A 15,996-nucleotide genomic window follows, 5' to 3' on the forward strand; every position below is an offset into this window, starting at 1 on the left:
ACAGCGGGGTTTTATTAGGGAAAGGGGTCATGGGGAGGGAAAGACTGGCCTCCTGGGACAGGAGCAGCAGGAGAAATAGAGAGAGGAAGAGAGAGAGAGAGAGAAGAGGATGGGAGGCGAGCAGGGCCCTTCTTAAAGGGAACACAGCGAATGTGCACAGCTGGTGCTCTTATTGGCTGCAGCTAGGACGTATCCTGTCAGAACCCAAGGACAGGACAGGACAGATGCCTGAGTACTAACACCTGGTGTCTTCAGAGGCCAAAAGAAGAATGGACTCCCCGACATGTTGGTGATGAGACTGGAACTCAGGTCCTCTGTAAGAGCAGCCAGTGATCTTAACCACTGATCCACCTCCCTAGCCACAAAATGTTTGCATTTTTAACCTTAATGCTCACAAGCCTCCTAAAGTATTTCCAGGGTGACCCATCCCACACCTGCCTGCTACCTAGACTGTGCACATCTTGAGGGCAGGAATAACATATTGTTCATTGGGTGCCCAACAACACAAGCTTTGACCCAAAATACACACTCAAGGGAATGGTGGATGAATAGTTAATGGAAACATGGATGGATGGATGGATGGATGATGGATGGATGAATAGTTAATGGAAACATGGATGGATGGATGGATGGATGGATGGATAGTTAATGGAAACATGGATGGATGGATGGATGGATGAATAGTTAATGGAAACATGGATGGATGGATGATGGATGGTGGGGAGGTGAGATAGACGAGTGGGTAGACGGGCGGTGAATGCATCCACTGCCTCACACTTCAGGTTTGCTCGTCCAGCTCCACTACCCCTACCCCCCCAGTCTGACTTCTCTCTGTGTGTCAGCTCTCCCCTGAGTAGGGCAGGCATAACACACACTCATTAAGCCCCTGTGGAGACACTGGGAGCCCATGCTCGGGGAAGCTTGACGTCTAACTGGGAAGAGGGACTGGCATTTGTCCCTCAGTGTGACGAGCAGAAGCCACAGGGCGGAGCTGGGCACAGCCTGCTCTCAGGCTCTGATCATTTTTTTCACCACAGAGTTATCTTCTTTTTTTTTTTTTTAAGTCTGTGTGTGTGCCTGAGTATGTGTATGGACAGCCCACGTGAGCAGGAGCCTGAGGTGGTCAGTGGGAAGCATCAGCTGGAGTTACAGGTGGTTGTGAGCCACCCTGTATGAACTGAGAATCGAACCCAGGTCTTTGAAAGAGCAGGAAACCTGAATCACCGAGCTGTCTCAGCAGCCCTGGGTGACATAAATATCATCTTTATGATTACTGCAGCCTGTCTTCATGTTACACTCACCATAAACCTTGCTGTGCCCTGAGTTAATGTCCTAACAGCTTCACTAAGTGTTGGCCAGGGGCCTCTGCAGTTCTGTTGTCATGGTTCTAAGTCTTTGTCTTAGCAAAACAGTGTCTTGTTACATATATAGCCCAAGCTGGCCTGAAACTGCTCTTCCAGAGGTCCTGTGTTCCATTCCCTGCAACCCCATGGTGGCTCACAACCATCTGCAATGTGATCTGGTGCCCTCTTCTGGCCTGCAGGGGCACATGCAGGCAAACACTGTATATGACCGACATGCTCTTTTTTTTTTTTTTTTTTTGGTTTTTCGAGACAGGGTTTTTTCTCTGTGGCTTTGGAGGCTGTCCTGGAACTCACTTTGTAGACCAGGCTGGCCTCGAACTCACAGAGATCCGCCTGCCTCTGCCTCCCGAGTGCTGGGATTAAAGGCGTGCGCCACCAACGCCCGGCGACCGACATGCTCTTAACAGTGCATACATAATAAATAAATCTAGAAAAACCTCAGCCAATCCCTTAACCACCTTCCAAAGCTCTTCCACGTTCCCTACAGAGAAGCCATACTGAAAACCACGGGCGGAAGGGCTGGGCCACAGCTTTGCAGAGGACTCACTGGGCACTAGCAGGGCCTAGCTTCACCTCAGCTCTAATGACGAAACAAAGATTATCCTCTCCTTGGGCAGCACAAACCGGAGCGGCCCAACCCAAAGCTCTGTGCAGACAACCAAGTTCACAGTAGAGGTATCGAGCTCTCTACCCCCCCGTCCCTCCCCACGAGCAATGGTCAGCGAGGATGAAGAGGAAAGCAAGATTGAGATCTAGTCAGGAACTTGTATCCAAAGCAAGACACAGCTATTGTGGGTGCCAACAGTCCGTTTCTTTTAATTTTGTAGTAAGTCCCAGCCGTATGGGAGCCATGGCTCTTCCTACATCTCAAGCACTTGCCAGGACCTTGGACTCTGTGGGCTCCAGCTACTGTTACCTAATTCGGAGTTCAACTGCCGTAGAGCAGCCTGTAGTCTCAGCTCCTGGGGGTGGGGGCAGGGGGCTCTGTGTTTAAGGTGAGCCTGGGCTACGGAAAACGAAATCCAACACCCTGTACCCACAAAGGAGCCAAAGGTGATTTTTGTTAAACTAAACACCGCGAGTCAGAGCAGAGACTAGAGCATTCCTCTGCCTCCAAATGCAGAACCAAGAGGAAGAAGTGTGGAGTCGGAAGTCTCTGACAAGAGGGAGGCAGAGACGAGTGAAGGCGTTTAAACCGATGGTCAGTCTCTGAAAATGCCGGAGCGTTCTTTGGCTGGCCCTGCCCAGACAGCCAGCGCGTGCAGTCGTCTTGCTGGAAATGCAGGCGGAGGGTTCAGCGTGAAGAACTCCATGAACACTGAGGCCCTCACTAAGCGGCAGCCCCAGAGGAGCTGGAGCCTTGGGAAATGTGCTGGATGACCGGAGCCGGGTTTAAAGCCGCAGACTTTTGAAGGCTTAACCAATAGTGCCCTAAAGAAAATACAGTCACTTCTGCGGTCTGAGACAAGGAGCAGGGTTTTCCATGCACAATCGGGTTATGGCTCCCAGGAAGATGTTACAGACAACTTCCAGAGTTGAGAAAGGTAGTCGCTTGCATTCTGAAATTTCTTGTAAAAAAATGCCTATCTTGGCCCGTACGGGGATCGAACCCGCGACCTTGGCGTTATTAGCACCACGCTCTAACCAACTGAGCTAACCGGCCAGATGAGTTCTTTCCTGTCTCAGAACGCATACAAGGTTTTTAAGACGTCCTGTGCCTGGCTGTTTAGCTCCTCCTCCTCTCCCGAGTTCCCAGCGCCCGGCTCTCTCCAGCGTGCTCCCGCCCCATCCGAGCGCTTTCTCTGCGTGTTACCCTTGACCAGATGGAAAAACCGTCAGAGGAGTCGGATTCCTACAGAAAATCCAGACTTCTCCAAAGAAAATGCCAGTTGTCTGTCCGAGGCCGCAGTAAGGAAGCTTTCAAATATTCCAGGTCAGAGCTCCGAAAATCTTTGCAGCCAGAAATCTAGTGTACTAGAGCCTTTAGTATGGCCAAATCAAACCTAGAACACGGAAATACAGACAAACAGCAAAGAGCCACCGAATCTCCCAGCATCCAGTCACCAGCAGCTGCTAGGATCTTAGCTTCCTTCCTGCGAACCAGAGACCTAGGCTCGCTCGCTTGCTTTTTTTCTTTCTCTCTTTTCTTTTTCTTTCTTCCTTCTTTATTTCTCACTTTCTCTTCTCTCTCTCTCTTCCTTCCTTTCCTTTCTTCTTTCTTTCTTTCTTTCTTTCTTTCTTTCTTTCTTTCTTTCTTTCTTTCTTTCTTTCATGTCTGATCATCTGTTTGTTACTCTTAAAGACTTCTTTTTGACTGGACTCAGAAGTAGACAGCCTTCGTCTCTTGGGAATCAGTTCCTGGCATTTTTCTTTGGTTTCCTTCATTCTCTTGGCCAAAAGTTTAGCGTATGCTGCAGTTTCCTCGCTTTTTCTTAGTGCTTGTACGAACCTGCGTTCATTGTTCACTTCTCTGAGTTTCTGACAGTCGGTGGCTGGGAAAATATTCTGCTACATCTCGACAGGACCTGACATTCACTTCTAGCTTTCTTTCAACTCGCTGCAATTCTCCCGCCTCAGCCTTCCGAATACCGAGATACAGGCGCACACCACCTCGCCTGGCTTGAAAATGCCATTATAAACCGTTCCTACGTACAGTAAGTAATGCATGGAGTGAATGGAACATGAACTTTTCTCAAAACCAAAACAAAAGACTGAGCCAGCTCCCAGGCTTTTTAGTGTAAATTCGAGGAATACCAGGGACTTAGACTAAAAGGGTAACTATTTTGTGTCTGGTAACCCCATGTCCAGAGTAACAGTGACTTTACAGATTCTTCTAAAACCAGACTCAGAGAGCTCACTCGCCGGGCAGAGGTAGGAGGTTCGATTTAAGTTCCAGACAGAACCTATCTCTGCAAGCCAGTAAATAACTTAGGTGGGCGAAGCGGCGCTCGCCGGCTGATAACCCCAGCATTTTTGATGATGTGGTGGAGGGGGATCCAGAATTCATGGTGGCGCAGTCGAGTTCAGGCCACGTGACTTTTGTGCTCCCCTTTACACCAGACGTCAGCAAGACTCCTAAAGTCGCTGACCGCAGGCTTCCCTATGCCCCGATTTGCAATCTGCTTGCACGGTTCCTGTTCCACTTCCAGTTGTTAACACCGTGAACCGTCTCCCATCACCACGTCGAACTCTTCAGAAGGCCACAGCCAAGCGGAGCTCAACAGATACTGGGAGTTCGAGCCCGCTTTCCCAAGAGATCCGTCGGAACCTGGTGAGGCATGGGGGCGCTAAGCACCCTGGTGCTCAGGGGCTCCCCGTGGCCTGGACTCGGCCAGGCGCAGTGATAATAGTGGACGATAGGGGGCAGTAGAGGTCCACGGAACTCAAGCCATTAAGCTAAATGAATGGTACCAAATCTTTTCTTGAAGGGTTGGATGTGTGTCTTTATTTGCAGTATTTTAAACAGACCACTTTCTGAATTCTTACTTGTTCGCGTCTTGGAGAGTATCATATAACCCAGGCTAGTCTCATAGCTGAGACTAGCACTGAACTGTTTCTCCTGTTTCCATCCCCCATAAAATCAACGGCCGGGGTTGATTTTTATGCCTTGCTGTGCTGGGGGCTGGGCTGTGCCCAGGGCTTCATGCCGGCTAACCAAACGACTGAATGAGCTCACCTCCAGCCATTTATTTCTTTCTGGTAGAACTTATTGTGTTGTCCTGTGTTTCGTTGCTTAGATCTGATCGGATTGTTGGATTCCCTTTAAAGCAGTCAAATGCATGAGATCAGAGCTGTTGGTTTGTCTTGTTTTGTTGTTTGTTGGTCCTAGTTGGAGACTCCCGTCCAGAGCTTCCTGCTGTCATCTGGGTCGGTTGTTCTCTATGCCCACTGCTCAGCTCAAAGCCCCAGACTTCACGCGGCTGGCTTTGAGTCCACCCCTCCCGCCCATGTTGGATCTCCTCCCTCCCGTGTTGGATCTCCTCCCTCCCATCCACGTTTGCCTCTCTCGATTACCCTTCCTTTGGACTCTGGACACCCATCACCCACTGGTGGCTCCTGTGCACTGTTGAGTCCTCCTTGCTTGTGTGATCACATTTCTTTTTTTTTTTTTTTTTTTTTTTTTGGTTTTTCGAGACAGGGTTTCTCTGTATTGTTTTGGAGCCTGTCCTGGAACTCACTCTGTAGACCAGGCTGGTCTCGAACTCACAGAGATCCGCCTGTCTCTGCCTCCCGAGTGCTGGGATTAAAGGCGTGTGCCACCAACGCCCCGCTGTGTGATCACATTTTGTTTCTGCCCCCACTAGACCAATAACTGGAGAATTCTAGATAGAGACCACTACCCCTCAGCAATTAGAAGGCCACACTCCTCTGTCTCTTATGGCCTGTGAAATGTTCAATGTCATGCCCGGAACCCAATCTCTTCTCCTTAACTTGTCACCAGCATTACTGCTTTGCCACTATTTACATGTTGGTGTGGGTCTTTTATTTTTTTTTCGAAACAGGGGTTTTTTTTTGTTTTTTGTTTTTTTGTTTTTTGGTTTTTATTTGGTTTTACGAGACAGGGTTTCTCTGTTTTGGAGGCTGTCGGTCCAGCCTGGTCGAAACAGGGTTTCTTTGTGTAACAGCTATGGCTGCCCTGGAACTCGATTTGTAGACCATGCTGGCCTCAAACTCACAGAGATCCGCCTGCCTCTGCCTCCTGAGAGCTGGGATGAAAGGTGTGTGCCACCATGCCGGGTTGGTGTGTGTCTTTCATGTATAGAGTCCAAGCACATAGAGTTCATGCCAGGCACCGAGCATGAACTAGATGTATGGAATGCTACCCTCACTGTGCTGAGCATTCCTTGGCCTTGAACTCACAGAGATCCACCTGTTTCTGCCTCCCAAGTGCTGGGATTCAAGGCATGCACCACCACTACCTGGTTCTATTTACATTTTTAAATTTTGACTTAAGGCCCTGGAACACACAGACATGAAGGGGACAAAGACTTTCCATATAGAAACTGAACTCCTGCTTGTTAATTCTGATTTGGGGGGGAGAAAAACAGAAAACAAAAAGGGAAATTAGAATTTAAATGTTTCATTGCACAGCATGTGCTATATCAAAACTGTTAGGGAATAAAAAAGAAAAGTAGACAGAAAGGTTTTCAGGTGTTCCTTCTAATTGCTAAAACAAAATCAGTTGTCCCGGGGCCGATTTGTAACACATCCCTCCCTAACATGTGTACATTGCTGAGATCCATTTTCACAATTTCTTCTGAATGTAGCAGAAGCACGGGGAGTTGCAAGCCATGGGCTGGCATCTGAGCACAGGGAGACACCAGTAGGTGAGCTTGGCAAAGCCCTTTTCCACTCTGGGGCTCCAGCAACAGAACATACGACTTCTGCAGCCCAAGTCAGCAAAGCGCTTCTCTTATCTACCTATTTAATTGGCTCAAGGGGTAAAATTTGTCCTGCGTCCTCAATACTCGATTACAATCAGGCTTGCCCCCAAACAGAGAGCAATGTCAGAGAGGTGAGTGGTGATGGGTGCCGATGCTCCTTGGTCATTGGACAGACTTTGCGCACTTGCTGTGTGACTTGCTGTGAGTCAGGCTTCAGGCACCAGAGACAAAACAATAAAAAGAGACATCTCATTTAATTTTCACTGCCGCCCTTGGGGTTAGGATTTTTCAACCTCACTTTACAATAGCAAGAATTTAGGGGGCTGGGTGTGCAAGGTGGCGCACGCCTTTAATCCCAGCAATCGGGAGGCAGAGGCAGGCGGATCTCTGTGAGTTCAAGCTCAGCCTGGACTACGGCGTGAGTTCCAGGACAGTCAGAGCTACATAGAGAAACCCTGTCTCGAAAACCAAAACGAAAAGAATTTAGGGGTCTTGATCACCACTGTTGTTCATTACACCCCCAATGCCTACAAAAGTGCTTGTAGCAAATAAATGTCTGCTGAAAAGGTGAAACTTACAAGTTACATAACTGTCGCTGTATACCAGGCCGGTAGATGCTCAACTGTAGGTGTTGGCACAGAACAGGCGCCAAAGGGTGCGGCAGTCAGTTAAAGCTCAAGGACAACGTTCGCGCACCGGGTTCTCAGGAGAGCTGGGAAGAGCCAGCCCCGCCAAGGTCGCCCACTCACTGTAAGAGATTGTACTTATAGTTAAAGCAGCGAGCGAGGTTGCTTAGCGACCAAACTTAGGCGGCAGGCCGCAATGCGCATGCGTGAACAGGCAGGCTTGCCTCTCTTCCCTTTCGCGCATGCGTGCGCGGCAGCCTCGCGAACTCTTCCTCCTCCCCCCGCCCCTTCTCGGGAGTGGGGGGGGGGTCCGGCGGTTGCTAGGGCGACAGGAATACAATATGGCGGCCGGATCCTAACGCTCTCCAGCCAGGGACCGCCGCGCAGGTCCTCGAGCCGGAATCCGCCTCAGGAGAGGAGAAGGCCGGTACCGCAGCGTCGTCGTCTCTTCTCGGCCCGGGGCGGACTAGGGGCTGTCGCCGTCACCCGCGCTCAGGATGAAGAGTGAGTGGGGGCCGAGGCAGGGCCGAGGGTCCCCGGGGCCTGTGCGCGGCGCCGCCCTGACGCCGCTCCGGGGCGGGGAGTCCGCTGGGGGCCGGGCGGCCGTGCTGGAGTCTGGGGAGTGCAGTGTGGTTTCATTCATTCGCTCGCTCTCTCGCTCGCTCGTCTGTACGCGGGGCCGCACCTCAAATTCTCAGCTCTGAGCGCTCCCAGTGTGGCTCCCCCAGCCCGTGAGGGACCGCGGCTTCCAAGACCAAAGCGATCGAGACCGAAGCAGGGCTGTCTGTCTGTGTGCGTCCCGCTCTTTGAGTTTAGCGGTAGTGTTTCTGAAGCAACCTCTCCGCGGGATTTAAAACGGTCGCCCAGAAGTTGGGAAATGGGACAGTCATTCTAGAAAATAGAAGGACTGAAAACAAAACAAAACCAAAAAACCAAAAACCAAACTGACTTTTAGGGGGATTGGGGGTAACTAGACGGGTCGGTCTTGTTGGGACGGCTGCTCGGTTTTCCCAGCTATACAGTTCCTGATTTCCCATTGTAGCTGTAGCCAGAGGTGTAGGAAAATTACAGTTCCTTTTGCTATGAAGGTTATGTTATGTTATGTGTAGTTGTAGCATTAAACTTACATTCTATTTTGATTGCCGAGCAGTAATTTCTATGTACCGTATATTATATAACATTAAAAAAATAAACAAGTGATCTCATTCACCGTTCATCAGGCATTTTCATTTCTTCTGTCCAACAGTGTTTATGTGGTTACCATTTTGTTTGGGGGTGGTTTATTTGATAGCAGAATCTCATTTAGCTCAGGCTGGCCTTGAACTCCTGATCCTCCTGCCTCCGTGTTTCAAGCGTTGGCATCACAGGCTGTGTGCTACCAAGCCCAGCGTGCTTATCATTTTCATTGATGTCTCACAAAGCTGCCATGAAAATGCACAGCCTACAAACGCCTTTACACTTCTATTTCCTAGTGCACACTTAGAAACACATTATTCTGTGTTCCCTTTTCCTTCCCAAGCGTTTCTTTGTCAAAGGTGCAGAAGAATTAGAAGGGCACCCCGCGTATTTCTGGACCTTTCATTATTTTGTCGTCTTTTTTTTAAAACTATTTATTAATTTGCATTGGTATCAGATCACCTGAAACCAGAGTTGCAGACAGTTGTGAGCTGCCATGTGGGTGCTGGGAATTGAACCGGGGTCCTCCGGAAGAGCAAACCAGTGCTCTTAACCTCTGAGCCATCTCTCCAGCCCTATTTTGTCGTCTTTTGTGTCCTCGTTTTGCTCTGGTGTTCTGTGTTTGATTGGCATACTTGCTTCTTCCCACTGAGCTAGTTGTAGACATGACGCCGTTCCACGACTACTAATTCAGTCAGCATCTGTTCAGGGTCTGTGTACTTAGGCTGGGGAGATGGCTCAGTGGATAAAGGCTTGCTTTCCCAGTATGAGAACCTGAGTTCTGTCCCCTCTGGCCCCAGGACACGTCCATAATCCCTGCACTAGTTTCCATCTCAGAATAAATCACTTCTGCTAGGAATCAAACTTGGGGGGCCATCTCTCCAACCCCTCAGCTCTCATCTTTTTTTTTTTCCGAGACAGGGTTTCTCTGTGGCTTTGGAGGCTGTCCTGGAACTCGCTCTGTAGACCAGGCTGGCCTTGAACTCACAGAGATCCGCCTGCCTCTGCCTCCCGAGCGCTGGGATTAAAGGTGTGTCTTCTAAAGAAGAAAACGAGTTTATTGAGTGCACTCTGAAAAGAGCAGCTGGCCTGACAGTGGCAGCACTGCCCCTTCGCCAGGGAGACTTACAAACCACCACGGCACTGCACTGAGTTTAGACCATCTCCCTCCTAAATGTCAGTGCTTTCCTGGAGGTTGCAAGGACTCCCCAGTCACCCTTTTCCATTTCCTTCCTAGTGTGCACATCACCTCCTGTTTTCATGAACAGATCCGCTAGTATCAACTTCTGAAATAAAATAAATGGAAGCAGTACTGGCTTTGTGATGAATCAACCAGTAAACTTTCAGTTAGTTCCAGGACCCTCTCTACTTGACACAGTTGGTCCTGTTTAACTTCTCAAGGCGTATCAGTTGTCTGTGTGCACGTGCACATTTGGGATACAGATTGTCTTGGGGTCTGCAGGGTTACCAGTGCCATGCATTCCTAGTGTCAGGCTGCCTGGGTTAATGAATGTCATTTAAATTTCAGTGGTTGTTGCTTTTGTGCTTTGCTGTGTTTGGTGATTCAGGTCACAAAACAGGAGATAATTAACTTTGCTGTGTTTGGTGATTCAGGTCACAATACAGGAGATAATTAACTGGATATAGCCCTTTTTTTTGGAAGTTCTGATCTGGTTTTAGTAGTGTGGTTTGAACTACTTAACCTCCCCCAAAGATTCCAATGGGTGGAATTCCTCTTTCCTGTAAATTCTAGCTGTACTCAACAGTTAACCCCTTCAGCCTGTCTCTCCTGACTGTGGCTGGGTTGCACCGGTGGGCATGACCTGCCCCACAGATCACTGACAGCAGCATGTGAATGACAGGGTTACACACACAGCCCCACAGGTTTCACAAAAGACAGATTTGACCTCTACTTTTCAAGTGTTAATAGGTTTGGATTCCACATACACAGATTTAATATAACAAGAATGAGTAGAATTTTAATGAGCCCAGATGGACTCCTCTCTCAGCCATGGTCTGCTTTTCTCTATCCTTGACTCCTGTGCTTTCCCTCCCTAGGAAGCTGACTGTTCCCACTGACGTGAGGCTGGACTTTATCTCAAATAGCAGAGCTCCACACCCTCCTTCCCTGCTCGGCCTCGTGCCTTCACAGGCCCCGCTTTGGGATATACTTTGGAGGCCTGTGACACAGGCCAGATTTCCTTGGCATGAAAGGTGCTTTAAGTGGGAGTTTTCCCATAGGGCTTCTTTTGCTTTTCCTCTTACAAGAGTTTTATGCCCCAGACTTGGTGTCTGCCAACAGAGCCGGGGGAGACAAGCGACCCTTTTATCTACCCCAGCCATCTGGGGAACAGGTTCAATTTGTTGCTGGTTGGATGGTGTGGAGACAGCTAGGGTGCTGGCACACTCTGAGTGTGTGTACTTAACCATTTTAAAGTTCACAGTTGACCTGGTGTTTTTGTTTTGTTTTTTTCATTTTCAAAGCCAGCCTGCTCAATTTACTTGTGGTGAAACACATTGGAATTTATAGTGTCAGATTCCTTCCCCCAAGTTGAGCTCTCATCTACAGCCTGCCCACAGATGACCTCTCTACATTGATCCCACCTTTAAGACAGTTCCTTTTACGCTTATCTTCTGTCGGTGCTTAGTTGGCAGGCTTCTTGATTTCTTAAAGGTTTGAAGTGCCCATCTTTACAAATATTTGGGCTAAATACATTCATTGTGAGCATTGAACGATATAGAAAAGGGTGAGCAAGAAGATTAAAGTCGCCTTTACTCCAACCTAGACAGAAATGTAAAGCAGGTTTTTGGCCGGGTGGGGGTGGCCTTGGATCCCAGCAATGGGGAGACAGAGGCAGGTGGATCTCTATGAGTTCGAGGCCAGCCTGGTCTACAAAGCTACACAAACAAACAAACAAACAAAATTAGGTTTTTGTATCATTTATTGCTATGCACATGTATGTTTATTACTATGTCTGCACATTTTCCCATCTTTTAATTATTAGTTGAAGGTAAAGCTAGCAAAATATGATGTTTCAAGTTATGACTTTCATAATTCCTCCTTAATAGTAGGAGATGATCTTAGAAGTTTCTAGTCTAGTTTTGCTGTTGTGACATATGACAGCCATCTTTGTCTCTAAGTGTTCATCTGTGGGGTTGTGTCCTAGAGTGGAAACTAGTAATTGCAGAAGTGTGGACTCTTTCTTTCCAGCACCTTTCTCCTACCATGCACGTGTGTTTAGTGGGGAATGCTCACACAGGGCAGAAAGGAGTCAAGCAGAAAGCAAAAGCTGCCTGCCCCTCCCTGTCCCCAGGAAGCCCTCGGAGGTGAGCAGTAGAGGCTGTCTCTGGGGTGCTGCTGTTCACTGCCACATTGGTTTGTTTCCCCATCGGTTGTGGCGTGCCCTATAGGGAAGACATGCGCCTGTTGGGCATCTTTGCAGACGTCCTTCTCCCTTCCCTTACATTTCATTTGTTTAAGTATGAATTTGGTGCCAGCGAAACCATCTATATCCAGTCCCAGGGGATTCAACGGCTTCTTCTGGCCTCTGTGGACACCAGACAAGTATGTAGTATTCAGACAAAACACCCATACACATAACATAAAAATAATGGTTTTTGAGTTTTGGGATTTTTTTTTTTTTGAGACTGGGTTTCTCTGTGTGGCCTTGACTGTCCTGGAACTCATTTTGTAGACGAGACTAGCCTCAAACTCACAGACATCTGTCTACCTCTGTCTCCCTATGCTCAGGTTAAAGATGTGCACTACTACTGCCCAGCAATTAATATTATTTAAACAAAGCAGAAAGCAACAACACCAGAAAGGATTTCAAGCCAGGACGATGGTTCACATTTTTAATCCCATCACTCAGGAGGCAGAGGCAGGCGGATCTCTGTGAGTTCGAGGCCAGCCTGCTCTACACAGTGAGTTTCAGGACAGCTAGTGCTACCTAGAGAGACCCTGTCTCAGCAAACAGACAGAAGAGGACATTTGAGCAGTATATAAACATGCTTGCCTGCAGGTTTAAGGGTGCTGCTTCCTTCAGGGCTGCCCCAGGTCAAAGCTGCTTTGTGTGGGCACAGCCTGGGTCTGAAAGCCAAGGCTGGCTTAGTCAGGCTTGCTTCTGTGAGCCTGGGTCTGAAAGCCAAGGCTGGCTTAGTCAGGCTTGCTTCTGTGAGCCTGGGTCTGAAAGCCAAGACTGGCTTAGTCAGGCTTGCTTCTGTGAGCCTGGGTCTGAAAGCCAAGGCTGGCTTAGTCAGGCTTGCTTCTGTGAGCCTGGGTCTGAAAGCCAAGGCTGGCTTAGTCAGGCTTGCTTCTGTGAGCCTGGGTCTGAAAGCCAAGGCTGGCTTAGTCAGGCTTGCTTCTGTGAGCCTGGGTCTGAAAGCCAAGGCTGGCTTAGTCAGGCTTGCTTCTGTGAGCCTGGGTCTGAAAGCTAAGGCTGGCTTAGTCAGGCTTGCTTCTGTGAGCCTGGGTCCCACAGCTGCCTCTGCTCTCTGCCCCGTCCCTGTTCCCTGTTGGATAGACCCAGCTCTCCACCTTGCCTTCCTCCTGGCTTCTTATTCAAGGGGTTTCCTTGAAGCTCTGCCACTGGGTGTTAACTTTTCCTGCCATGTTTCCTCACGTGGCTTTGTCTTTTGTGCTACCAAAGATGACCCTCAGGGCCTCCTGCACTAGGTAAGCACTCTCCCAATGAGCCATTTCCCAGCCCTACTGAGAAGGTTCTTGGCCTGCCTTTGCCAAGGGTCTCGTAGTGGTAGTGGTTTTTGTTTGTTTATTTTGTTTTTTTGAGACAGGGTTCTCTGTTGCTTTGGAGCCAGCCTGTCCTGGAACTTGCTCTGTAGACCAGGCTGGCCTCGAACTCACAGAGATCTGCTCGCCTCTACCTCCCGAGTGCTGGGATTAAAGGCGTGAGCCCCATGGCCCAGCGGGGTCTTGTCTTATCCTCCTGTTACTTGGTCTGTAGAAACTGTTCCTGCCCAGTGTGCTCCTGTTCCTCCACTTCTGCTTGGCAAGCATTGATTCTTGCTTGTGCCTGTCTTTGCTCTGAGAGACCCTAGTCATATCCAGGTGACTCCCTGTCACCTTCCCTGTGCGGGAGGCTGTGGACACTTGGTCAAGGTCAGCAGCAGTGTGCCGTCAGCCTCCCTGCCTGCTTGCGGCTTTAGGGCTTTGTTCACAGGCACAGGCCACCTGAAGGTTCACTTCTTTTGTTCTGAGACAGCGCTGCTCTCTGTAACAGCCCCGTCTGTCCTCAGACTCCCTCTGTAGACCTGGCTGGCCTTGAACTCACAAAGTGCTGAGATCAAAGGTATGTGCCACCCCTGCCTGACTGAAGGTTCACATTTGCTCTGCATAGTTCAGGCAGGAATTTGTGTCACACAGACGATCAGAGGCTTATAAACCTTTGCCTGGCATGGGGTAGTGGTGGCAGCTGCAGTGCCGGGGGCAGTTGCTGTCAGCTTTCAGAGTTAGGCTACGTGAGAATGTGGGGCAATTGCTGCGGAGGGCTGGGTACCGTGTAGACCAGGGAGGGTGGATTTCAGAAGACTGCTCAGATGCAGTGGCATCTGCCTAGAGCCACGGCCTATGTCCTGTTCCTCCCACTCTTGCTGGAGCCCTTTAAACTGTCACCTCTGGCAGGGACAGCGACGCCATTCCTTCTCTCCAGGGAGAACAGACACTACAAGACCAGGAGTTGGTGCCAACACAACTCGGCTCTGAGACTGTGAGAGCTAGGAAACTGCTCCACAGTGTGTTGTCTTGAAATTACACTGAGGTAGAAAGTTTGTTAGGGGAAGTAAGTACGAAATATGTGCATAAAATTAAACTTTATTTCTACTTATAGACTACAAAGCAATTGGCAAGATAGGAGAGGGGACGTTTTCTGAAGTTATGAAGATGCAGAGCCTGAGAGATGGAAACTACTATGCATGTAAACAAATGAAACAGCACTTTGAAAGGTATGTGACCAGGCACGCCCAGACTGAGTAGACACAGACACAGACACGAGTTGGAATCAGTAAGGCATCTCTTTTTTTTTTTTTTTTTTTTTTTTTTTTTGGTTTTTCGAGACAGGGTTTCTCTGTGGCTTTGGAGGCTGTCCTGGAACTAGCTCATGTAGACCAGGCTGGCCTCGAACTCACAGAGATCCGCCTGCCTCTGCCTCCCGAGTGCTGGGATTAAAGGCGTGCGCCACCAACGCCCGGCTCAGTAAGGCATCTTAATGCCAGTGGGAAGCTTATGTTTATATAAAAGTAAGTAAGCTATCACCAGATGTCCTTGGGCAGTTAGAATTGTAAGCTAATGTGTTTAATACACTGGGGCTTTTTCTTGTCCAAGTTTACAGTAATGTCAGTGATTAACACCTACAGCATGCATTGTAAAAGTGTGTTATACTTCACACAGTATGTGTATGGTGGTTTTTTATAAGCCAAACCTCAGTGAAATGTCAGAGTTCCTGGAAACTTCTTCTCATGAATCAATTGATGTATTAATACATTGGAAAAATAATCTGTATCTAGGAACAGAGAAATTTAGTCCCCAGGAGTGGTCTTCTGTTTGTGGGAAGCGGTAGTTCTAGAGCTGTAGTTTCTTATGGGTGATGATTTTATAATTTGATGAATGCTTCCTTCTTTTATAATTTTTTCACATTATTTTTATTTTACGTGTATGTGTTTTGCCTGCATGTGTATCTGTGTACCATGTGCATGCAATGCCCACAGAGTCCAGATGAGGTTGTCAGTTCCCTGTGGAACTGGAGCTGGAGACAGTTGTTAGCTGCAGTGTGGGTGCTGGGAATCGAACCTGGCTCCTCTGGAAGGGCGCAGTTGGTGTGCTTAACCACTAAGCCATCTCTCCAGGTCCTGGGGGATGCTTCTCTGCTGTCTTCATCCCATGTAGCAGCCTCTTAAAGTCTTGGTCAGCTTCTCAGGGAGCATCACACCAAGGAGTCAAAAGCTTTTGTATGATGGAATAATTTCTGGCCCCATTATAACCAAGAAATGTTGTAATAAGAGGTTTTAAGCCAGGCTGGGTGGTTGTGGTGCACGCTTTTAATCCCAGCACTCAGGAAGCAGAGGCAGGAGGATCTCCATGAGTTCGAGACCAGCCTGGTCTACATAGCAAGTTCCAGGATAGCCAGGATTGTTATACAGAGAAACCCTGTCTCAAAATATCAAAAAAAAAAAAAAAAGAGTTTTAAGCCAAATGGGTTTCTTTTTATATCAAAGAAATTACTATTTTAAATATCCAAAGAAGTTATGAAGAAAGCTTAGTAAGTCTCCCATATTGAATATAATAGAACCTTTCTTTCTTTTGGTGATTTTAGTTTTTAGATTTATTTTGAGTGTTTGCCTGCGTGTATGTATGTGCACCACATGTGTGCTGGTGCCCGAAGGGGTAGGAAGAGGCTGTCAGATCCCCTAGAACTAGAATTATGGATACTT

At 48.5% G+C, this 15,996-nt stretch overlaps 1 protein-coding gene and 1 non-coding gene across 15 annotated transcripts in view; one reads left to right on the forward strand and one right to left on the reverse strand.

The window, feature by feature from the left end:
- Positions 1-2,953: 2,953 nt before the first annotated feature.
- On the reverse strand, positions 2,954-3,027 carry Trnai-aau. The gene has a single exon. It is a non-coding gene; the product is annotated as a tRNA-Ile (tRNA).
- The window catches only part of Mok (MOK protein kinase), a 35,833-nt gene continuing 22,851 nt past the window's right edge, over positions 3,015-15,996 (forward strand). For 4 of the 14 annotated variants that reach the window (XM_040742460.1, XM_040742461.1, XM_040742463.1 and 1 more), the window contains exons 1-2: positions 3,015-3,297; positions 14,397-14,511. In XM_040742460.1, the coding sequence (XP_040598394.1) occupies positions 3,030-3,297; positions 14,397-14,511 (383 nt within the window). In that variant the 5' untranslated portion in view covers positions 3,015-3,029. Of the gene's footprint in view, positions 3,298-7,724; positions 7,879-14,396; positions 14,512-15,996 lie in introns of those variants that run through there. The other 10 variants (XM_040742457.1, XM_040742458.1, XM_040742459.1 and 7 more) reach the window with 9 other exon arrangements.

This window comes from Mesocricetus auratus, unplaced genomic scaffold, assembly GCF_017639785.1.
Source record: "Mesocricetus auratus isolate SY011 unplaced genomic scaffold, BCM_Maur_2.0 Super-Scaffold_15014, whole genome shotgun sequence".
NCBI classification, from domain to species: domain Eukaryota; kingdom Metazoa; phylum Chordata; class Mammalia; order Rodentia; family Cricetidae; genus Mesocricetus; species Mesocricetus auratus.